This window comes from Ptychodera flava, chromosome 2, assembly GCF_041260155.1.
Source record: "Ptychodera flava strain L36383 chromosome 2, AS_Pfla_20210202, whole genome shotgun sequence".
Lineage (NCBI taxonomy): Eukaryota > Metazoa > Hemichordata > Enteropneusta > Ptychoderidae > Ptychodera > Ptychodera flava.
Genome location: NC_091929.1, coordinates 31,826,607 through 31,852,961, shown reverse-complemented (window position 1 = coordinate 31,852,961; position 26,355 = coordinate 31,826,607). Strand labels below are relative to the sequence as shown.

The 26,355-nt window shown below is 37.4% G+C and overlaps 3 protein-coding genes across 4 annotated transcripts in view; 1 reads left to right on the top strand and 2 right to left on the bottom strand.

The window, feature by feature from the left end:
- LOC139119221 (carbohydrate sulfotransferase 11-like) overlaps window positions 1-26,355 on the top strand; it is a 233,798-nt gene that overhangs the window by 43,870 nt on the left and 163,573 nt on the right. The gene's annotated exons all lie outside the window — the stretch shown is intronic.
- LOC139119144 (uncharacterized) lies at window positions 3,522-12,409 on the bottom strand. Of its 2 annotated transcripts, none has more exons than XM_070682809.1 (2): window positions 12,391-12,409; window positions 3,522-5,628 (listed from the first exon to the last, which is right to left on the bottom strand). In XM_070682809.1, the coding sequence occupies exon 2, from the start codon at window positions 5,619-5,621 to the stop codon at window positions 4,821-4,823; it is 801 nt and encodes a 266-aa protein (XP_070538910.1). In that variant the 5' UTR covers window positions 5,622-5,628; window positions 12,391-12,409; the 3' UTR covers window positions 3,522-4,820. The 2 variants fall into 2 exon arrangements, with proteins under 2 accessions (XP_070538910.1, XP_070538901.1); XM_070682800.1 differs by lacking the exon at window positions 12,391-12,409 and adding an exon at window positions 7,057-7,157.
- LOC139149804 (uncharacterized) lies at window positions 10,275-10,895 on the bottom strand. Its single transcript, XM_070721792.1, has one exon. It carries the CDS (start codon window positions 10,893-10,895, stop codon window positions 10,275-10,277), a length of 621 nt encoding a protein of 206 aa, XP_070577893.1.

Sequence of the window (26,355 nt, the reverse complement as noted above, 5' to 3'; positions counted from 1 at the left end):
TCAAAATCTAAATCTAAACTCAAGCTAAATTAGAAAGTTTAGAAAGCTAAATATAAGGCTAAATATCATAATTATCAGATATATCGCTGGAAAAAATTAGTACTCCTCAGAGCCGAGCTAAACTCCAGCTAAATTAGAAAGTTTAGAACGGTATTTAGATCGGGCTAAATATCGTAGTTATCGGATATATCGCCGGAAAAAATGTTGTACTCCTCAGAGCAAGAGCCGAGCTAAACTCCGGCTAAATTAGAAAGTTTAGAGCGCTATTTAGATTGGGCTAAATATCGTAATTATCGGATATATCGCTGGAAAAAATGTTGTACTCCTCAGAGCCGAGCTGATGGGGCTAAATATCGTAATTATCGGATATATCACAGGAAAACAAATTGACTCCCCAGAGCCGAGCTAAACTCCAGCTAAATTAGAAAGTTTAGAACGATATTTAGATCGGGCTAAATATCGTAGTTATCGGATATATCGCTGGAAAAAATGTTGTACTCCTCAGAGCCGAGCTGATGGGGCTAAATATCGTAATTATCGGATATATCACAGGAAAAAAAATTGACTCTTCAGGGCCGAGCTAAACTCCAGCTAAATTAGAAAGTTTAGATCGTTCTCTCAGATAGGCTCTAAGGAGTCAAAATTTTTTTCCAGCGATATATCTCGTAATTACGATATTTAGCCCGATCTAAATAACGTTCTAAACTTTCTAATTTAGATGAAGTTTAGATCGGCTCTGTTGAGTCAAAAACTTTTTCCCGCGACATATCCGATAATTACGATATTTAGCTCGATCTAAATAGCGACCTAAACTTTCTAATTTAGCTGGAGTTTAGGAGTCCAATTTTTTTTCCATCGATACATCCGATATTTAATGAAGATAGGAAAGTGCATTTCCATTAGTTTGTTGAAAGTCACTGTGGTAAACATGAGGGTCTTTGATTTATTCCTCCATTTTGACTGACATGTGTAATAACCTTCTTCCCCACAATTTTGGCTCACAGAAACAAAGTCTGTTGATAAGAACAATTAACACGCTTTAATCTGACGATTGGCAAATTATTAGATCACTTGGCACGGCCACACAAATATGCCCGACCACACTAAACCTGGAGTTTCCTGGGATTAAGTTTGTTCTAGTCTGTACATGCATGCACAATGGAATGTCATAGCCTTTTGTTTTTGATTGAAATTGTAATCTACTAAGTAGATTTCCTCGCAAAACAATCTGACGCCGACCTAGGAGAAATGCATGAATTCAGTACTTGTTGACGTGACAAAGCAGCACATCACTTGGTAAACTTTAACATACTGGGTATTTTTATCTCGGTTCAACAAGTTCTTCGTATTGTGTTCAGTTTTCTAATCCAAAATGATTCTCTTAATTGCCTGTAACTTTTGTTGTTTCGATGCTGTTTTTCTATACCTGTCACTCGGAAAGTATTTATTGTATGGTGCTTCTAATTACAGGTTCAGTTTGGTTGTTTCTGATAAGTGAAAGATGGTTTTGTATGCGGTTTTACAGAGTGTCACCCGTTTCTCCTACGTAGACATTTTTGCATAAGCTGCATGAAATTGCATATACCAGGTCAGCATCGAAACAACAAAATTTACAGACAATCAAGAGAATCATTTTGAATTAGGAAATTGGACAAAATAAACAACACAAAAATAGGTTGCCACCCCCACCAGATAGCATGGACATGCACCATAAACTGTTACATAATTGTTACATAATTACTCTTTTGTCATGCAAGGAGTTCTGAACTTGACAGTGGCAGTTCTAGATCAGTGACTGTAGTGGACCCAATGAAGAAGAAGGGCTTAGTCCCTTCGAAATATCTGGGATATATAAGCTCAGAGTGGAACATTGATTTACTTTAATACATTATAACGATTGAGACTATAGATTTATTAATAATATATGCGCATTTATAACTTCATAATAATCTAATACACAGACGCAAACTCACAAAAGAATAGCGGGTTACATGAACCATTCGCTTTGTTGCGGAAAGCTGATGTACTGAATTGGATGCTCGAAATATGCCGAGAACTTTATTTCCAATGCAAGAAAAAAAGCTCACCGAAAATAAACAGCATATATTGATATTGCTCATTTTAGAAATGATATTTCGCGGTTGCATGCTCTTAGTTCTTAAATATAGATAAATCTGCTCTTGTTAAAAGTAGTTGAGCTCACAGCGGTAAAACGAAATCCAAAGTTCAAGATACCGAGATGTACGCCTTCATTTGTAATGTTTAAGTAGACTGTACATTACGAGTTAGAAGTATTGAACAACTACGCCCTCGAGGTGTCGATATGTCATGGCTAATTTAGGCCATCATTTGATCAATGACTTGCTAAACTATCCATGACGTATCCATGACGTATCATGTTTTGCAGTTTAAAATCTGTAGATAAAATACCTTCAAGTAACGTCCGTTTCTCATCAGGTGATCAATTCAACTATTCTCGTTCGGCTTCATTTGTGAGATGTCACTTTTATGTTAAAGGAATACAGTCACCTGTAATCTAAATATGTCCTTATATGGTTAAAGGGGCGTTCCTTTGTATACAAAATGCCCATGTGAGGGCGCTGTTTTTAAAAAGCGGCCATCCGCTTAAAATCTTTGATTGCTTAGATTTTCTCTTTTCATGGTAAATGTGGGAAAATTGGAACAGGTGACAGTATACCGTTAACTTACTTCGCAATGCGGCGAAAAGCGTGGAAATTCGGCAGGTAATATATGACCACATTCATTTTCATAATTGACTCTTAGATCGTCATCATAATACACTTATTTATCATACATGCTATGTCTGTATTGCCATTCTTCTATTGTTCAGACGGTACAGATTTGAACTCATACTTTCACAAGTAAAAATACGAATATTTTCACTGTAACCGAACTACTTACAGCTACGCGTACGCGTGACCTTCGTTGCTATATGTACATATAAAACAGCTGAGCGAAAAAGACAAATGACAATCCGAAACGTCATTATGATTATAGTGAAAATTGTTGTCTGCAGTCACTTCTTGGGCATTGCACTCAGGCACAAGTACAGATGTACCAAAAACATACAGACAAACGCATTGAAAATTTGTATCATATGCCGACATCTGTCATCGTTCACTGCCGGTCCCATACGGTGCAGTGTTTCATGTCGTCTACGCTGCTGAAGATTACATGCAGTGGGCATCATGATAGAACCGCTTTACGACAAGTTTCCTGTTGATGAGCTTAAGTATCTAGGTTGTGAATTACATCGATTAAAGCGGTAAATGAGCCACAAAAATCCAACCGCACTGAAAATACTAGCGACAGACAAGGTTGAAAGTGCATATAATATTTCCGATTTGTACCTGTCAGTGAGATTCTCAGGTCATGCATGATCGTGTCTGGTGGCACCGGTGCGGTGCTGGTTTCAGATACAATGTACTAGTAAGATCTAGGGAAAGTCAATTTCGTTTAGGTTGTTAAAGGCAAGCCAGGAACGAACATATACGAGCAGATGATGGAAATACCTTTGAAATGTTTTATTTGTACACTAACAAAATTACGAACGAGTTACGAAACTACAGCTTACAGTGTACTCACTTCACGTTTTCCCTAATCCGCTTACAAAGATGGTAAATTCGGCATATTTGACGTCTGGGGACATGTATAATTCTTCGAGATAAACTGACTGGTACGGGTATTATATCCATTGTGTATACATAGGGAGCTGCTTGCTCTAACTCCATGCTCTCAGCTGTTCATACTCGATCCAGTTTGAAATCGAACGCTGGCGTGGCGCGAGTATTTTCACGCGATTTTGGCGGCTGCATAACTTTCACGCAGGGATGAGGTTCTGTATCGAAACACAAAAACACACCCATTTTACACACTCCAGCCTATGTTTTACATCCTCTGTTATTGAAAGTAAAAATAAATCTTCTTCAAATTGTGAAAACTTATGTCGACATTGTAATATTTAAATTGTTCGCTTTATAAGTGCCCCATAAACCCTCCTTTGAAGTCGGATGGCCCAAGAGTGGAATAAGAAGTGATGCGGTTGTCATCACTCCTTAGCAACCAACTTTTTATAAGTACTGCCCGTAGGAAGCAAGGTCCATTTCAGTTGATTTCGTCACTAGTTTCGGAGCGTCCGTAGGAAAACGGTCATAACCAAAGCATGCATGTTTGATAAAGGAGTTATTACACGAAGTTAGGGCGATATCGCGTCGTATTCTCCTGACGTCGGGCAAATGGTCACCTACCCTTGGGCACATAGTCCCTTGTTTAGGTTATAATATTTAGAAGAACTGAAGAGATATTGCTATTGTGTACGATGATGCATAGGGCAGACTGGCGTGTCAGTTGTGCTGTTCTTTTATCACTGCAGTTACTATTATTAGCACTTGTTTGAGGAAGTGGCAGTATTGAAGTCTGAGTGTGTAATGCAAATCTGGCTGCACCGTAAAGAGACTGACTCGAGCCAAAGATTTTCTTGTTTCCCCCCTCTCCCAGCACCCAACAAAACATTTACGGTATGACGATGAAGACTTCGGGAAATTCTTATTAAAAAAAACTTTACAATATTTCCATTGAGTATCTGTGCATTTCCGTGTGACAACAGCAAATTCGTTGTGGTTATTCTATTTTTTCAAGATTACTAATTCCCCATATATCTTTTTCTCCTTCACTCTATGTATTCTCTGTACAGCGTATTGTCGTCCAATGACTTACAAAGTATCTTTGTAACTGAGCCCCAATTAGGACAAATCACACACAGCTTTGTTTGTGGGCGCCCAACATGTGACTTGATCAGATCATTTTGGTATGCAAGGCTTTGTACGCAGCTTGTACATCTCCTCATAGTAGGGCCGGGCATCTCGAATAGCATCTTGGATATACCCTGGAAAAGATGAGACGTCAGGTTCTGTTGTCTCTTTTTCCGATGGTTTCATAAAGCCTGAACTTTTTAAAACCGTGTCATACCAGTTTCCTTCCCAAGACCAGTCTTCGACGGGACCAGCCTCCCAGTGTAGCATGCTTTCCTTGAATTCAAATCCCACATAATTGCAATATTTCTGCATCAGAAGAGCGGGTTCACTCAACAGATCATCAGCATCGATTATCAAAGGTGTATCGCCCTTCGTGTCTCTTATGTACTGATATAACTCCCACATTTCAAGGAAACCTACTTCTCCTGGATGTATCTTTGACCAACCAACAGGCTTGTCAGGTTTGGTGAGTAATTTATGAAATGATGTGACGGACCTTTCGGGCTGCCTTATCAGGAATGTGTGGCGGTAGCCATCAGGCAGGGCGTTGCTTCGTCTATGCTCTGGGATACAGTATGCGTTCTCTTTAGCGAAGACACCCCGGTACCCTGTGGGAGGAGACTCGAGAAGCTTCTTAACGTCGCTGAACTTCCAGCCGGAGATGACGTCACTGTCTTGGAAGTGAGGAAAGAATCGTTCCTCGCCGGTGTAGGCTGCATTAGTATATACTTCATGGTACACCTTGATATCGCCGTGTGCCCTTATCGACCTCTCAAACGCTGTTGTTATGCATCTTGGTGCCGACCACAGCACGGCCTTGGGAATGTCATCTGTGTTTTCAGTCATCTTCGAGCTGTGATTAAAAGATTATGGAAATCGTTAATTGCCTGTCTCTCGCAACTTTGCAATTACTTTCTTTCCCTCTCTATAATACACGATATTATTTTGTCGCTCCAGCTTGACACTAAGTATAGACCATCAAATACTACTTTACATCCATTGGCTTAAGAAAGACACTTTATTCAAGTCAACCTCAACCATCATTTACGAACGCTCACTCCGAACTGTTTGAACTTTTAAAATCTCCTTCGAAATCTTTCATCGCCTACAGGTAAAATCTTGTGAAGTCAACAGAATTATATCAATGGAAAATATATTGTTCATGGTTCCAAGAATTATATAAGGTACAATACAAGTAGACTTTTTTCCGCTTATTGTACTAGTTATCATGTTGTCAGTTATTCAATGTAACAGTCATTACCGCCTAGATGATAACTGTCAGGCCTTTAAAGGGACAATTACTGTAAATTTTCATTATATGTTCATAATTTTGTTGTTTTAAAACAATGCCCCTTTTCAATCTCCTTCCGAAGAGTATTAAAAAAGGTATTGTCTTGCCAGAGCTATGCATCGTGTATATCATCTGCAATGTTATTGTTGGCGAGTGAATCACAGTCCACGCTAAAATTCACTGGCATAAATTTTGGAACACAAGCAGTCAAAGCGTTACAACAAACCTGCTATATACAAACAAAAAGAAAGCGATCCGGCCAGTTGACCGGTACAGTATGTTCACTCCCGTAGATTCGTTAACAATTCCATCTTTGCAACGCGGTAACACCTATTGAAATGTAGATTTAATGTCTAGGTTGACCTCGATATATGCGGTGAAATGGAGTCATGATATTATTAACCAGGCCTCGATGTTTACGTGCCACCGCTTTTGTCCTTCTACACAGCATATTGTACACTTGATAGTTTCGTCTTTTTAACAGTTCTATCACAGTTTCCGACTGACCGCATTTCGATAAGTCAAATCTAGATTTGTCTTTAGTTAAATTATTTTGACGCCTGTGCAGTGCACTTGAAAATCACAGGAAAGTACATATATCACACGACATGCGCCTTTGTATTGAGCCTTCGGTGCGTTAGATCCAATTGTGTATTCGACTTGTTTGGCCTTCACGACATTTCATAGGGCAAGACAGCAGGGCCACTCGACTATCGATGGTTCTACTAGCCCCTGTGGCTTCGTTTAGTAGCGACGCGATGTTTTCTTGGGAGTAGTGATACACTTTTGGTACTGCCATGCAACAATCTACAACATGCCGCAATCTTCGGTCGGCTTGCTAAAACCATTCAAACAAAATGGGCTTCTGGGGCCAGTCGACAGACTTGAGGGTCGCGTGACATCATCATGACCGATACTGGCATCCGTTAGAATAAACAACATCCCAAAACCAAGCGTACCATGTATAACTTCGTCATTTCATATACTTACTGTATGATTTCCTTCTGTGCAGTTGAGTTTTAGGCCACCAGTATTTTAATGTGGTGCCCTCCCAGAGTTAATGTATGGCTACGTCATCTATGACCTTGCAAAAGATGAGAGGTCAGCACTTGTTGCTGAAGTCGAGGGTAGGACAATGCCCAAGCGATACCCTTTTGAATAACGCAAGGCAAACATAACAAGGTCGGAGTTTATAGTGACAGCGTCAAACTCACACCTGACCAACGCCAGGGATAGGGGACATTTATCCAAACTGTGCTTTGTTTAATAGCCTATGGGCCTACCAAACATCAACCTATTCTGAATGACCTTGTACTTATATGAAAATGTGCGATTCGAGAGACACGTCGCGACATTGAGAGCTTAGGAAAAAGTCTGAAACTACTTTGGGAGAATAGAATATTGTAAAAATGTTTGTTTAATCAGCAAATTTAAGCTCTTCTACTTTTTTTGCAATTCACATGTTTTATTGGAAATTTGTAATATTGCAAAATGGCACTTAACACTATTGATAAATTTGAACAATTTAAAGATCCTATTATTCCGAGTAAGTTCCACTCGTGTTTAAGGCTTTATGCTTCGGGTCACTATACGCTACATACCAGTGGTAAGTACGACAGCTATTTACATGTTTAGTTTAGCGGTCATGTGACTCGTATCATATTTTGCGTGTAGACTGCAACAACATTTACGGGTTGTAACTCTATTGCATTAAACAACCATGTATCTTAAAAGATTATTTTTCATGTAGATCACAATATACATAATTGTCTATAATCATTAATGGTATAAACCAATTCATTCTTCATAAAGATTAAATAGTCTTCTTTTTAAAATGTGGGAAATTATTAGAGAACGAAACTTACCATACATGAAAATAGGGTCACAGACACTGAAATGAAAGTTTTTATATATATTTAACTGATGCTTTGCGGACGTATACTGTCTGTTCTTTTATATAAATACGCTCTTGTTGCTCTAAAAGTAGTTCAGGCCACGATGTTACAACGCGATCAATCTGACATCATATTTAAATAAAGGCTTATATTTGTACTATTTAAACAAACCTTGCACATGTCAGAATGATTGTACAAAGGATATCGGAGTGAAGATATGTCATGTCTAATTCGGGCCAGCATAAGTAGTAGATCAATGACGACTCACTTACAAGACTCATGACGTAATTTGCTTTCTTGTGCAATAACTATACATTAAGTGACTTCAAATGTTGAGGGCGAACATCCGTTCCTGACGTTTTCGCATCAATGAGAATATGTGATGCTTAATTCGATTACATACTAGTTCTATTCCGTATGCCTATGTTGAGGTATTTGAACGTACTACTCGATGCAGTGGGAAGCGAAATTAGACAGGTCATATGTGATAATATTTTATTAATACTAATATTTGATATATTATTGTTTTTTTATGAAACTTTATTTTTTATTTCACAATTTTTTATCGAGTTGTTTTATCTTTTGCTTACATACCCTTTTTACATATTATTTTAATGTGCAGCGCGATTGAACAATTCTAGTCGATACTGGCGCTTTAAACTTATCTTTCTTTTCTTGATTGATTGATTGATTGATTGATTGATTATAAGGTATCTTCATTCCATCTGTGTAAGTTACAATCTTTTTTGTAACTCAAATTACCCTCTTGAAATAAAGTATAATCATCATCATCATCATCATCATCATCATCATCATCATCATCATCATCATCTCTATACAATGTTACGGTCGAAAGCGCCTTTACATCCAAGCAATATTTTCAATTTAAAAACTATCTACTGTTGATTGACCAATCAGAGTGCTCAATTCAGGGTGTTTTATCTACTCGTAAAGCCTTGGTCACCAAATTCCAGAAACGAATGACAGCGCCATAGTAAAGTACTGTCCAATCAAAAGTGAACATGTCATAATCTGTAGACATCTGGTACGTTTTAATATTCAAATTTGGTAACACAGCGGAAACCAGCTGCAACACAAAATCTGCTGTGGTACAAACATAAACTAATGTGCCCTAGGGCATTTAAACTAATGTGCCCTAGGGCATTTATAGGATGTTCCATTACATAGGAAGGCTATTTCACACATAAAAGTTTTAATCATATCCTAAACAAGTTACATTGACAAAGGGGACGGTTGACGTAAACACATTGAAAACGAAAATATATCAGTTAGGGGCGATAGTTTTTAAGTCGGATAAAACCCTCGTACTCGGGGTCTTCTGGTATATAAAGTCAAACCCTACGATAAACTGTCCTTGCCTACGGCCTCGACATTTTATCGTTGGGTTGGACTTTATATACCAGAAGAGCCCGAGTACGAGGGTTTTATCCTATAGATTACACCCTGGCCAAACTACCTACTTCCTTTGGTCGTCTATACCCATTATAATAATATATATATATATATATATATATATATATATATATATATATATGTATATAATATATATATATATATATATAATATATATATATATATATATATATATATATATATATATATATATATATATATATTTCACTTTCCGCAGGATGCGCTTGCCCGATTTAAATTTAAAATTCTGTGTACAGCCTCAGGCAATACTATAAGTCACTTATGGTCACGCAGTTCTGTACATGGGGTCATTTTTGTCGAGAATTTATTAAAATTATCTAAACATCAGAATCTGTCAGTCCTGTTGCTGTAATATAAATTTGGCATACAGATTCCTCGGGTGATGTCAGTGAGATTTGTTCAAGTGGTGACCATTGGCCCTCCTGGCGTCAGGCAAACGGTCGCCATCCTCTGGTTTGGGCTATAATATATTGAATGATGCCATCCCTAAAAAGCTATATTGCATTTAAAAGCTGCAAGACAAGTGATATAGAGAATACAGTGTTTTGACCAAAAGTAGGAAAAATTAAACGAAAATATCCGCATATTCAAATTTTATCAAAAATTGAACAAAACTAATAATAATCTTGGGTCAATCAAAGTAACACCGATAGCAGAGTGATTTTAAACAATAAACTTTTAAACAAAATGGAGCGAAACAAGAAATATTAATTCTTAAAATTGTGAATTTGCACTAATTTTTGATCACGCTCAATCGGGATATCTCTTTAAAGAAGAAACATGGAATATAAAAGCTGTCAGAGCAGTAATAGAACAGAAATGTCTCTTCCAACTTCATCAGTCGATATACTGATAGAATCATGGTTGAATTCTCAACTTGTACATTTCCTCATAGCAGACTTGAGAATCTCGTACTGCTTCTTGAACCACTTCAGGAAAGTCAGAGAGATTGTCATTCGGCTGACTTGATCCTAATTCAGATGGCTTCAAAAAACCTTCGCTTGTTGACACTGTTCGGTACCATATCTCATTCGAGTTCCACGCTTCTAGCCTACCAGGCTCCCAGTGTAACATGCTTTCTCTGAATTCAAATCCAACAGCCTCGCAGTACTTCTTCATTATGCTGGCTGGATCGGTGAGTAAATCATCGGCGTCGATGATGACTGGTGTTTGACCTTTGACATCTCTTGTGTATTTGAATAAGTCCCATATTCCGCGATAGTTGAGCTGAGATGAAAGTAGGGGATTATCCCAACCGTTAGCATCTATATAGGTCTTGTAAGATGAAATGATAGATTTGATTGGTTGGCGTATGAGGAATGAATGTGCAAATCCCTCAGGTAAAGCATCGTATCTTCTACTTCCCCCTATACGATATGCGTGATCTTTCATGAAGACACCCCGATATCCAACTGCAGGCCCCTGAAGGATCTCTTTTATATCACTGAACTTACAACCGGGCTGAACTTGTTTATCCATATATTGTGAGAAGCACCTTTCTTCTCCAAAATATGCAGCTTTAGCGTAAATTTCGTGATAAACTTTGATATCACCTAGAGCCCATATAGATCTTTCGAACACTGTTGACATACCTCTTGGTACCGTCCACAATATAGCACGTGGAAAATTGCGGTCATGTTCACTCATTTTAACCTTGAAAATAACAAAATATTGTGTCTGTGAGTAATTGTCAAGTGATCAAGTTGTGAGCAGTGACGTGAGCTAAGCCGCATTATCGGATTTTTGAATAATTGCAATTTAACTTATGAGCATCTTCACCCGAACCAATGGACTATTAGAACTGACATTTTTAGCTGATATCATAAGTGGGAGTGCTTGCAAATTTGCGAATGGCCTTTCAATGTGGCTCGGCGGCAAAATTCTTTTTTTTCAACTTACTGCAACCCTGATATAATATTAACTAATCTTCTTTCCTGGAACTTATATAACATATCAGCTAAATGCATCAGAATTGGGTCAAATTTTTCTCACAAATTAAGGATGACCTTAATGACCTTTGATGTCCTTTTTGGTATCTCAGCAACAAGTGCTAGGAGTTTAGTTTCTTTTGTATATTAACAAACATGCAAAAATGAAAATCTTTCAGATAATTTTGGACGACCGTTGACCTATTTTCATACATCTCAGCAATTATGAGGACCAGAGGTTTGGTTTTTTTATATTAATAAGTTATGTTGCATGACAGCCATTTTGGTTTTTATGAGAAACTGACGATAACCATGATATAATATTAACTAATCTTCTTTTATGGAACAAGTAGTATATTTCTGCTCAAATGTACTAGTATGAAGTAGTTTGTGATGACCTGAAACGACGTTTGATCTCTTTTCCGGTATCGCAGCAGAGAATTTAATTTCTTTTATGTATTTAGGTGTATGCAACCATGATTTTTCCGAAAGTTAGACTATCTTGGACGACCTTTGACCTACTTTCATATGTCTCAGCATCTACAAGCACTGGAGGCTAGGTTTTTGTTTGATATTGGCCAATGTGGGATCAAACATTTTTTCCAAACTTTGGATGACCTTGAATGGCTTGGACCTACTTTCTTGTAATTCAGCAACTGCAAGGGCAATAAGTTTTGGTGTCTACCGTTTATTGACCAGTAAGCTAACAATACCATATCATAAGGATGACCTTGGTGAGATTCTAGTGGCAAGACAGCAGGCCCACTCAACTGTTGACAGTTCCACTGTTGTTGCCCTATTGGCTTCATTTAGCAGCACTTTCCACATTTTCGGACAGGTGATACTTTCAGTAGTTTAATGCAAAAGTATAACTCATACTGTAAAAATAGGAAAGGCTACGATCATACATACGAAATGGGCTCCAGGGGCTGTCGGCAGGCTAGAAGGCCGCGTGACATCATCATGATCGACTTTGGTATCAATTGAACACACAGTTTCCTAAAACCGAGCGCACTACGTATAACGTATTTAATTCATATACTTACCGTAGAATTCCTTATTTTCTAGCTCACAATCAGGCCCAGTATTTCAATATGGTGTCCCCTTCAGGTCAATGTCTTTCGACGTCATAGATATGACCAAGTCATAGATATGACCAAAGTACAGGTTGTTAAAGTCTAAGCCAATAGCCTCATGTGAATACCGTTAGGCACACATAACATGAGTTCACAATTGACAACGTACAACTCCAGCGAAAGGGTATTCTGTGGATCTAAAGGGTGCTTTGTCTGATAAACTGAAGGGTATCCCAACCATGACCCTTGTCTGAATGACCCAACATATATATCAAAATGTACATTTCGAGACACATATTGAGAGATGATTTAAGTTGTTATATTCCTCAGATGCTGCCAACTGGTAAATTTCATCAATTTCGCAAAATCATCACAAAACATGCTTTGAAGGCTGATATACCGATTTTACTTATTTTTGACCTTGACCTAAACTTTGGAGGGGAAAGTAGAGCTGTTTGTAACTGCCCTTCAACTGGCACACACGGAAAATATGCCCTTCCACTGAATTTTGATGCCCACTGCCCTCCAGTATTTATGGTCTGTCCGCTCCCCACTCCCCACAATAATTCAAGCTCCCCACTGCCCTCTACCTACTACTGAAATTCCACGTTTTCCACAAGATGCCCACTAGACAACCCAGAACAACGCAAAACCTTGCGAGCAGCTAGCAGTATACCTTGGAGCATTGCTGCCCTCTGAGTTACGCTTAAGTTCTACCAACCACGGCTCCCCTCTACGTATTTTCTGGTACCCACGTCAGGACGTTTTTTCTCCCCGCCCACTGAAGAAAATGAAATTTCTTCCCCGCTCACAGTCTTTTCGATTTTTTTTTTCACCCCGCCCGCTGATTACTAGTAGTTTAGAAATTTGCCCGCCCGCTGAGAAACTGCGCCCGAACACCATATTTGCCTGAAACAGCTCAGTTGGCGGCACCTGATTTATGCTCAGTACAAGGTTCATAGACATGGTATGCGCGGCTATTTACTATTCAGCATACATATTTGTGCAAATATGAATGATATACACAACAAAATACAAACATACTCATAACTTTATAAAGATCGAAAATACTGGTTCATGATCACTAAAGAATAGTGAAATATTGGGGCATAAACAATGGACATGGCAAAGATTAAATAATATTTATGTTTATTTCGGTACTTTGGCCTCCGGCCTATAGTACAATACATTATACAATAATTATAAAGTTACCTGGACACATATGAGGACTACAATTATGACAAAAGCAATTGACAAAAGAAATTCCAAATGGACTACATCTCTAGGTCACGTTTACGTCGCTCTCTCCGTTTGAAAGCAAAAAAATACAAATTTAGCCAAATACTCTGTAGTTCGAGACTCTAACTGCATTAACATCACAAATTTCTGGTAATTACAATCTCTATAAAAATACCTCGGTAAGTACTTTTCTCTCAGGTCATCATAAAGCGGACAAACCAAACAAAAGTGATATTCGTCTTCTACTGCACCATATTTACAGAACACACACTTTCTATTCTCCCTTGAAATACCACTTGAACGATCAGATTCGATCCTTAATTGGTGTGTTGACGATCTCAAACGACACAATGCTGATCTTAAGTGATTGTCCTCAATATTTGTAAGGTAAAATTCACAGTTGAAAGTAATTTTAAAGGCACGGTAATTATCAAGTTTTGAATATTTTAACAAATCTGAGTTCCATGACTGTATAAAAGTATCACGAACCCTCTGCTTAAACATATTCAAAATACAGTTTCGTCATCAACACCTTGATTTAGCCATGCAAAGCCAAAACCATACGAGAACAACAGTTGTTTTACATTAAGAGCCCAGCATTTATGATTATTTTCAGCTTCTTTATATTGATATTTGTAACATTCATATACAAAACTGTGATTACTCATTTTTAAAATTTTAAACCAATACTTAATAATTCTCTCATATCTCAAACAATACAAAGGTGTTCTACCGAGCTCACCATACACTACAGGATTTGACACATTTTTATATAAACCCAACACATATTTACAAAATTTTCGATTGGCTCTTTCAACATTTTCTGCCATGTGGAAGCCCCATATTTCACTTCCATACATTAAAATAGGCAAAATCTTGCAATCAAAAATTTTCATTGAAATCCTTACATCTAGTGAATCATACCTTGATAAAGACTTTTTCAAGGCAAACATTGATTTGCATGCTTGCTCAGCTATTCCTTTCTCAGCCATGTACCAAAAACCACTAGAGGAAAGTGTAATACCAAGATAACTAAAGTAAGATACAACTGACAGTTTTTCGCCATTGTAAAGCCATTTCTCGTATTTTCTCAGGCCACCAGATTTCCTAAATACCATTACTTTAGATTTGTCAATATTGACTTTCAATCTCCATTTGGCTGAATATGTTGACAAATTATTCAATAGTGCAAAGATTAAATAATTCGTTCATGCTACGAGAGCCTGGTATGCACAGTACGGAATCTTAAAATATGAGTAAAAATTGAGCGAAAGACTCTGAAAACACATTGGTCTTGCATCTAACTTTAGTAACAATGATGATCGTATACTCTCAGTTCTTTTGTATAAATACAACATTGTTGTTTTAACAATACTCTGACACAAGTTGAACGTATTCCATATTTTATTATTAAAATATACGCTTGTGTTTGTGATATTTAAACTGACCTCGCATGTGTCATAAGAGTGATGGGGTATCGTGTCTAATAACGCTGTTCGTGGTTAGATATTTACCACAATTATAGCTGCACGCGTTGAAAAGGAACTCTGCTGCTTGAAATGCGGAGAAATTTCGTCAGTGTTGTATGAGTGGTTGTTTTATTGTTCGTTTTACTTTAGCAGTCGCTTATAGGATTGTATCTTCGTCGTTCTTGCATGTGTTCTTCAAAAAATGTATTCTAAACGTTGAGAACAAAATAACGATTCACATTCATTGGTATGCTCTTTTCATAATTAAATCAATAATACTATTTTCAGCAATATCATTATTCAATATCAGTATTATCACGTTTTGTATAATAATCATACTTTTGAATATAATTTATTTCTTAAAGTTGACAAATTATAATTAACAGAGACAAATTTACCATCCAATAAGTTTATTTGACCAACATTGATAAACTTTTACCTTACACAGTCATACGTAGAATATGCTGAATATTTCGGCTAAGTAATGTAAAGTATCCTAGTACCAACATTTGTATTATTGAAAGCACATTATGAAGACTTGTATTGTAAGTTTTAAATGTTGACAGCCATAGCTATCCGGACATAAAATGTTTATAAAGGATGTTCCTATAAGGTGTATTTTACAAATATTACGAATATTGCCACGTACTCCCATAGACCTCCTGCAAAAGCACATGCAGAGAACATGAAACAAATGCACTGTTTGAACGATAATATCATAGAAAACGTGCAGTTTGAATTTAACGTGAAATGAACGAGGGAAATAGCTCATTTTGTCTTTCGGCAATTTAAAATTTGTGATACCTTTTATGGCTAAGGATTTTAATGTTAAGTTGTAGGGCTCAGCATCTTGAATGGCTTTGTGGATGAAAACGGGTAAAGAAGATTCATATTTCTCTGTATCGCTAGTTCCAACATCAATCAGGTTCTTAATACATGAACTGCGTGATACTCTTCTTACCATTTATCTTCCAAATGCCATCCATCGACAGTACCAGGCTCCCACATGCTTTCTCTGAACTCAAATCCAACAGCCTCGCAGTAGTGCTTCATTATGGTAGCTTGGTCACTGAGCAAATCATCTGAATCAATGACCAATGGTGTTTGACCTTTGTGTTCTCTGATGTATTGGTACAACTCCCACATTTCACGGAAACCGACATCGCTCTTGTCGGGACCATAGGCGTTTGCAAAGTTCTTGTAAAAGGAACGGACCGATTTCATTGCATTGGCGGGTGTATATTTAAGGTATGTTGGAAACCTTTAGGTAGGGCGTCATATCTGCCTGCTTTTGCTGTACGGTAGGCATGGTCTTTCAGAAAGATACCTCAATGCCCTTTATCCTGTTTCTTAAGCGTCTGTTTTTGTACCGTTGAACTTACAACCAGGCTGGACTTGCCTGTATAAAGAGTGAGGAAAGTATCGCTCTTCCCCAAAGTACGTTGCGAAGACATAAAGTTGATGATATACCTTGATATCACCAAGGGCATGAATAGATATCTCAAACGCTGTTGCCACTGCCCTGGGCGTGGTCCATAGTACAGCCTTTGGAATATCATCGCTGCGTTGGGTCATATTACTCTGAGAACTAAAAAACTATTTTGAATTTATTAGTTACGCATAAAGAGCTTCTTTGGGAATCATTTAATCACACATTTATAAAGTTACATTTGACACAGAAAATGTGACTCAAGATGGTGTACCCACAATTCAGGGGGTGTTGGGTAAATGATTAGGTCAGATATATCAGCATTTTTAAAAATAGAATAAATTCGGGAAGAACAGTTCATGCTCAGCGTGTGTTACAAGCGGAAAGGTTTGCCAATGCCATGGAATTTCATGTGACTTTGTGTCGAGGCTTAGGCATCTAGTTCGAAATGAAAATTTGACTTCACCCAGCCTGATACAAGCCAGGCCAATATGCTGCAAATCCGAAGCACAGTCTAGTTTTAACTAAACATAGAGTTTTTAAAACAATAACCATCATTGTATAACACATCCGAAGTCAATTTGAACTGAGATTTATGCAGCCTCTCCATAACTATGGCCTTACAAATTGTACCTTTCGGTACAAGTTCGGACACTGAAAAAGTTCTTTTTCGTTTCGGTTGACTTTGATGTAAAAGAAACATATGTATCTAGCTTTACACACGCGTCGAAACAGGTTTTGCCGTCGATTACGTAATATAAAACATAATCTTTCATAGTCATGAATTACGTCTTCAGAGGTGACTTTGAAAATCAACTTTTCGATGAAATATAAAATAGGACATGACCTAACTTTGCCGACTCTAGCCTCTGTAAACACTTTTGGGAAATGAAAATTTCAATTATGCACAAATGTACCAAACGGATGTTATAGAAGTGGTAGACATGAAGCTTACAGAAAAATTTTTAGTGTCATAGAAACCAACCTCATGGCACATTCTAACTTATTTGCAAAAGTATAAGTGTCTTTGAAATCGTGGAGCAATTAATTTTTTAACTTGCACCTTTCTTAAAAATTGAAAATGATGTTTCCCTGCTAGTCCAAAAAAGAATTCATAGTCCACTCACCTTCAGCAACAAATGTGTACTCTCTGAATTCAAGATCGGAGAATTCAAATATGATTGCGGGGATTTTTAATTTAAATGTGTAAAATCACCTGCAAGTCTAACAAGCAAAGTGTAATTTTAATTAAACATGAGATTATAAGGAGGAAGTTTGATGGCAAGCTACAATTATTCTCCTTCTGTGAGATTTCTGTAGGAAACTACGCGAGGTAAATGCGTGTACGTAGCGTCCAACCAATTTATTGAAAATTGAAAATTGAAATCACCTTCAAAATGCAATTTTCATTTGAATGAAATAACAACCAATTTTTAATATTCGTTTTGCAAACAAAATTTTTATTTTACCGATTTTTTGGTACGGTTTTCGCGGCCAATCAATTCCCAAAAATATTAAACAGCCTTTTGGCATAGAAAGCAACATTTGAAATGTTTCAAATCGAAATTATTTTTCATTTTTATCTTCGTTAAAAAAAAAAAACGATTGACGGCCCGTTTTAAATAAAGCTTCTGCTATTTCATTATTAATGAAACATAATTCTGTTTCGCCTTCTTTATATTTTGAATCCGAAAAGCAATTTTCAGTAAACACAAATTAAGCTTTAATCAATTAATTGTATTTCATTCATAAGATTTGAAGACACAAGTTCGGGTTTACTTTTATTGAACGTTCCTTGTTTCATATTTTGAATTTAATTCATTTTTTAAAAATGATGTTGCCATTCTCAACAAAGCATAAAAATAACTTCAAGTCTTCAACTTTATTCTATCTTAACATAACAAAAATGGTATTTCTTCCGATTTTGTAAAATATAAAATATAGGATAATTTTTGACATTTGAAGGAGAACAAAATGATGAGAATCGAAACTTGTTAATACTAAATCATGTACAACTAATTTAAAATGAATTCGCTGTTCATTTTGTTACTTGCGAAAATTGAAAATTGAAAATGGTAAGTTTCAACCATTTTCATTTTTTTGAAAATGGTCGAAAAACGACTTACATGTTATTTCAATTTCTTTGCTGTTCCTGGCCCTCTACCGGCCAGTGGGCGAGCAGCGATGCGTGCGAGATTTTCGGCTTCCGTCAACGCAAGAACTGCGGTAAATAAAATGGAGTTGTTTCCTTAGTCTCTGAAGAGTTTATGCGGCAAATGGTTGTTTTTGAAGGTAAAACACACTGCAAGATAGCATGTACTTTGAAAAAACTTGTTTCCTGATCATAATCTGTCAGGATTAAGCGAGAGATCAGTGCGCAGATTTTGTGAAATACATGAAATTAAGCGACGCCGCGCCACACGCCAAACAATGACCAATGATTAGTACAACATATAGGGGGGGGGGGGCTACTGTTAACATAACGAGCACTAGCAACGCTCAAAATATGCCCTAAAACAAAAATCCTTATAAGCGTCTAGAAACTCCGGTCGATGCTGGGTCATATTAATTACAATATGACACCACACACCGGATCGCTCACTATAGTCAGTCAATAGAGTGGCTAACTCTCTGAACTCTCTCAATAACGAATTTGGCTTCTCCTCCTCGAGGACGAAGATGACTTCATCACACAACCAAGCGGAGGGGATACAAAACAAAGGAGCGACTGATGAAGGAACCCCTGTTTTGGTTCCGAAACACCGTTAAGACGAATCACTCAATCAACAAACCGGTTTACCGGGAACCCAGATTACATGACTAGGGTCAAATTCACGTGCCGCGTGCCAGGGACTCGTGAGAAATTGTAGAGAGGGAGGGCCTAATTAAAAAGAGTATACGGAATCTAGGAATTGCGTTAGTTTATACATGCCCGTAGTATATTGAGGCAACACCACAATACCCATCTCAACACTACCTTTGTTGCGCCAAACTTACATAAGTCGGGGATTGAAATTGATTAGATGGATAAAGTCTTTAGAGTTTGACCAATTTCGACACCTCTACATGCAGAGTCTCTGGTAAGCGTCACAGTGGTTTACTTGAAATACATTTGTTTACGCATGGAGGTATAAAGTGAGAGTCGTCTTTTGCCCGTGATTAGGACACCAAGACTGTATCGTGTTTCGAAAATCAATGTTGACCTGGCCTGACACGAGTATGCCTATCGCGTTCATGTTAGGCCTGCCCACAGCCTATGTGTTGTGGTGGGACTGTGGTTTACTTGCACGCCTGCGAAATACAGCGTTTTGGTAACATTTTGATTGATACAAGTTGGCAGGATGGTGGACTTGTCCACAAAATAAACCTGTTTGCAACGTTTTTATTGATACTGTCAATAGGCTTACGCCCATACCAGTCACAGTTCGATAGACACCATAGGACCTAGATATTTGCAATATAGCAACCTTAACATACGGTCTACAAAATCAAAGTACGGAATTTTGATTGATCAATATTTAATGTTACAAATTTACGTGCGGTGTGATTTTGAAAACTACTGGCCTCCCTCCCTATAATTTCTCTTGAGTCCCTTTCTGCATATGCACGCTGGTCATTCGCTGGTCCCCAGTTCATGCATTTAGAAGGCGGCGCGGCGTTGAAGCCCGAATGTTGATTTGTTCATGAAAATGAATCAATGAATTAAATTGGAGTGAAAATTCACCTATACTTCTGGCTCGCGGCACGTGGCACGTGAATTAGGCTTACCCCGATTCACCGGTGTCTCGCCATGTATTCCACACAAAGTAATGCAATGATCCTTTCATTCACCACATCGTAATACTAAACAATCTTGTAGAGCCGATGTGTGGAGTAGTCCTACGAGTATGGCGAGAGTGTCCGGCTTTGGCTACGCCGTGGGAGGCGGCGTAGCCAAAGCCGGACACTCTCGCCATACTCGTAGGGCCAATGTTTAGAGTTGCCCTCAATTCCCTTTATATCGTCTTCGGTGGCCAGTCTTCCGCAGCACATGCAGTGAGCGCGGGAACAAGTATGCGTTGTGGAAACTGGAAGTCTCGTATGCATTGATGCTGCTCACCCACTAGCCGGTAGAGGGCCGGGAACAGCAATTCAAATGAGTCGTCTTTCGACCATTTTCAAAAAAATGAAAAGGTTGAAACTTACAATTTTCAATTTCAATTTCTACTTTTCGCACGCACCAAAGTAAATTGCAAATTCCTCTTAAATCTGTACGACATGATTTTATTTCAACGAGTTTCCTTTCTCTTCATTTCGTTTTTCATAAAATACGTACAATGTCCCGTAATAAATTTTACGAATCTTGAAAATAGTACTATTTTTTTATTTTAAGATTAGGTAATATTTTGATACTGGTAATGATTTTTTTTGTTTTGTTGAAAATGAAAACATCATTTTAGGATACAAATTATAATATGAAAACAAGCAACTTTCCTGATAATCCAGAACACATGATTTTGAAATTTAAGAAATAAAATAGAATTAATAGATTAAATTTCATTTTGTTTTCACTGATAATTGCATTTCGGATTCAAAATATGAACAAGGCGAAACAGAGTTATGTTTCATTAATAACCAAATAATAGAAGCTTTATTAAAATTGGTCTGTCAATTGGTATTTTCAATTAAGATGAATATGGAAAATAAAATTCTATTTCAATAATTAAAATGACGCTTTTTGTGCTAAAATGCACTTTAATATTTTTGAGAATTGATTGGCCGCGAAAACCGTACCAAAAAATCGGTAAAATAAAATTTTGTTTCAAAAACGAATATTAAAAATTGGTTGTTATTTCATTCAAATGAAATTGCATTTTGAAGGTGATTTCAATTTTCAATTTTCAATAAATTGGTTGGACGCTACGTACACGCATTGAGATATTTTTAAACAATAACTCACTGGCAGTTTTATTGACCATTCAAATAGTAAATTATTGTCAGATTTCGAAGAGCAAAAATTGCTTGAACTACAGAAGCATTGTGAGAAGTTAATTGAGTTTAATGTCTTTCAGCCAGTTTTAGTCTGTTATTTCTCAAAACGAGCGACCAATTTTTGAAATAGACGATTATTTCAATTTTGTTTTCTGGTTTCCTTTACTGCCTCGTAATTCATTTAGCCCGCAAAAGTTTCATCGTTTAGTGAAATGACAATAACCATTTATTCGTTTGAAAGAAGCAATCATATACTGGTTACAATCTATTCTCATTTTGCAGTACTGTATATTGGGGCCATTTTGCCGTTTTTGTAAAATAATGGACACTTCAGAATTCACTCGTCCGATTCCTTTAAAATATGGCATACAGATTCCCTGGGATGACTCAGCAAGATTTGTTCAAAACGTACACCTACACTCTGGCATACAGTCCCTTGTTTGGGCTTTAATATGTAACATTTAATGAGGGCAACCCTACAAAGCTACATAGTGAATTTCAAAGCCATAACACCAGTGATATGGAGTAAACGTTTTGACCAGAATAAAGTAAATAAGACGAAAATATTCGCATATTCAAACTTCTATCATTCAATTCGAGTGCGATTGGATTTTCAAAGGATTTTTAAAAAATGGAGCAAAAGAAGAAAAAAATATTCAGTCTCGAAATTGTTAATTTGCACTTATTTTTGATAACGCTCAATTTGGATATTCCTTTAAAGAAAGATATCGGATATGAAAGTTGTCAGACCAGTAACATAATAGAGAAAATGTGCTTCTACTAATTCACTTCTTCACTAATTTTGATATTGTCGAATACAACAATCTGTCGTCAAACCAGAAATTGGTATATTTATTGACAAACCCAGTAAACATTCGAAATACGGCAAAATACGTAGAAAAGGCTTTTCTGAAACGAAAAGATGTCTTATATCTGTATATAGAAACAGCTAAATATTATCATCTTTTCAAAGAAAACAATGTATTTGTTATTGTACACCCTCTTTCTTTTTACTGTATATTTATTTTGATTCTAGGTGACATATAAGCCCATTGGGCTGGGAGGGATAAATCCTCATGTCACTATAATAAACAAAACTACTACTACTACTACTACTACTACTACTACTACTACTACTACTACTACTACTACTGCTACTACTACTACATATAACGGTTAAAATCCATTCTCATTTTGACCTCCTCTATCAGCGACACAAAGCCTATTAGATTCTAGGCTAATTGTCTCTGTTCGTCGTGTGACACCATTTCTCTTTCCGGAGGATGCGCTTGTCCGATTTAAAATTTAAAATTTGGTATACAGCCTCAGGAATTATTATAAGTCACTTATGGTCAGGCAGTTCTGTACATGGGGTCATCTTTGTCGAGATTTTAGTAAAATAATCTAAACTTCAGAATCTGTCAGTCCTATTGCTTTAATATAAATATGGCATACAGATTCCTCTGGTGATGTCAGTGAGATTTGTTCAAGTGGTGACCATTTGCCCTCCTGGCGTCAGGCAAACAGTCGCCACCCTCTGGTTTGGGCTATAATATATTGAATGATGCCATCCCTAAAAAGCTATATTACATTTAAAAGCTGCAAGACAAGTGATAGAGAGAATACAGTATTTGACCAAAAGTAGGAAAAATTAAACAAAAATATTCGCATATTCAAATGTTATCAAAAATTGAATAAAACTAATAATAATCTCGGATCAATCAAAGTAACACTGATAGCAAGTGATTTTAAACAGAAAATTTTAAACAAAATGGAGCAAACCAAGAAATATTAATTCTAAAAATTTTGAATTTGCACAAAATTTTGATCACGCTCAATTGGGATATTCCTTTAAAGAAGAAATATGGAATATAAAAGCTGTAAGAGCTGTAATAGAACAGAAATGTCTCTTCCTACTTCATCAATCAATATACTGAAAGAATCATGGTTTCATTCTCAACTTGTACATTTCCTCGTAGTAGGGTTGAGAATCTCGTACCGCTTCTTGAACCACTTCAGGAAAGTCAGAGAGATTGTCATCCGGTTGACTTGATCCTATTTCAGATGGCTTCAAAAAACCTTAGCTTGTTGACACCCTTCGGTACCATATCTCTTCCCAGTCCCATGCATCGAGCATACCAGGCTCCCAGTGTAACATGCTTTCCCTGAATTCAAATCCAACAGCCTCGCAATACTTCTTCATTATGCCAGCTGGATCGGTGAGTAAATCATCGGCGTCGATGATGACTGGTGTTTGACCTTTGACATCTCTGATGTATTTGTATAAGTCCCACATTCCGCGAAAGTTGAACTCAGATGGAAGTAGGGGACTGTCGCAACCATAAGCATCTCTATAAGTCTTGTAATATGGAATTATAGATTTGATTGGTTGGCGTATGAGGAATGAATGTGAAAATCCCTCAGGTAAAGCATCGTATCTTCTAGTTGCTCCTATACGATATGCGTGATCTTTCATGAAGACACCCCGATATCCAACTGCAGATCCCTGAAGGATCTCTTTTATATCACTGAACTTACAATCAGGCTGAACTTTTTTATCCATAAAGTGTGGGAAGCACCTTTCTTCTCCAAAATATGCAGCCTTGGAGTAACTTTCGTGATAAACTTTGATATCACCTAGAGCCCATATGGATCTTTCGAACACTGTTGACATAGCCCTTGGTACAGTCCATAATATAGCACGTGGAAAATTGCGGTCATGTTCACTCATTTTGACCTTGAAAATAACAAAACATTGTGTCTGTCAGTAATTGTCAAGAGATCAAGTTGTGAGCTGTCACGTGACCTTTTTGAATAATACCAATTCAACTTATGATCATCTTCTCCTGAACCAATGGACATGAGAACTGACATTCAGCTGATATCATCATAAGTGGGAAAGCTTGCAAATTTGCGAATGGCTTTTCAATGTGCTTAGGCGGCATTTTTTTTGAAACTTACTGCAACTTTTATATAATATTAACGAATCTTCTTTCCTGGAACTCATATAACATTTCAGCTGAAATGCATTAGAATTGCGTCAAATTTTTCTCACAACTTAAGGATGACCTTAAATGACCTTTGATGTCCTTTATGTATCTCAGCAACAACAAGTGCTAGGAGTTTAGTTTCTTTTGCATATTAACAAGCATGCAAAAATTCAAATCTTTCAGATAAATTTAGACGACCGTTGACCTACGTACATATATCTCAGCAATAATGAGGACCAGAGATTTGGCTTTTTTGGATATTAATAAGTTATGTTGCTTGTCAGCATTATTGTTTTTTACGAAAAACTGACGATAACCATGATATGATATTAACTAATCTTCTTCTTTGGAACTAGTAGTACAGCTCAAATGTACTAGTATACAGTAGTCTGTGGTGTCCTGAAATGATGTTTGATCTCTTTTTGGTATCTCAGCAGAGTTTTATTTCTTTTATGTATTTACATGTATGCAACCATGATTTTTCCGAACGTCAGACTAATCGGACGATATTTGACCTACTTTCATATGTCTCAGCATCTACAAGGACAGGAGGCTTGGTTTTTTGTTTGGTATTGGCCAATGTGGGATCAAATATTTTTTCCAAATTTTGGTTGGCCTTGAATAGCTTGGACCTACTTTCTTGTATCTCAGCAACTGCAAGGGCAAGGATTTTTGGTTTCTACTGTGTATTAACCAGTATGCTAACAAATTACCATATCCTGAGGATGACCTTGATGGCGCTTTGACCTACCTTCTCATATCTAAGCAACGATCAGGGCTTTCACGGTAAAATTTCATTGGGCAAGACAGCAGGCCCACTCAACTGTCGACAGTTCCACTATTGTTGCCCCATTGGCTTCATTTAGCAGCACTTTCGACATTTTCGGACAGGTGATACTTTCAGTATTTCAATGCAAAAGTCTACCTCATACTGCTCAAATACGAAACGTTACAGTCATACATACGAAATGAGCTCCAGGGACTATCGGCAGGCCACAAGGCCGCGCGACATCATCACGATCGACTTTGGCATTTCATATACTTACCGGACGGTAGAATTCAATAATTTCTAGCGAACAATCAGGCCCAGTATTTCAATATGGTGTCCCCTTGAAGTCAATGTCTTTTGACGTCATAGATATGACACTTCAAAAGTCAAAGGTCGGCAGTGGTAGCTAAAATAAGTAACAGTTTTAAACCAATAGCCTCGTTTGAATACCGCGAGGCAAACATAACATGAGTTCACAACTGACAATGTACAACTCCAGCGAAAGGGTATTCAGTGCATCTTAAGTGTGCTTTGTCTGATAAACTGAAGGGCATCTCAACCATGACCATTGTCTGAATGACAAAACATATATATCAAAATGTACATTTCGAGACATATATTGAGAGATGATTTAAGTTGTTATATTCCTCAGATTCCCCAACTGGTAAATTTCATCAATTTCGCAAAATCATCTCAAAGCATGCTTGAAGGCTGATATACCGATTTTACTTATTTTTGACCTTGACCTAAAATTTGGAGGGGAAAGTAGAGCTGTTTGTTACTGCCGTCCCACTGGCACACACGAAAAATATGCCCCCACTGAATTTTGATGCACACTGCCCTCCAGTATTTATGGTCTGCCTGCTCCCCACTCCCCATAACAATTCAAGCTCCCGGCTGCCCTCTACCTATTACTGAAATTCCCCATTGCCCACTAGATGCCCACTAGGAACCCCAGAACAACGCAAAACCTTGGAGCAGCTAGTAGTATACCTTGGAGCATTGCTCCCCTCTGTGTTACGCTTAAGTTCTATCAACCATGGCTCCCCCTCCACGTATTTTCTGGTA

What these genes read in the sequence shown, in the direction of transcription:
- LOC139119144 (XM_070682809.1), bottom strand. Translation starts at nt 5,621, where the DNA reads ATGACTGAAAACACAGATGACATTCCCAAGGCCGTGCTGTGGTCGGCA.
- LOC139149804 (XM_070721792.1), bottom strand. Translation starts at nt 10,895, where the DNA reads ATGGATAAACAAGTTCAGCCCGGTTGTAAGTTCAGTGATATAAAAGAG.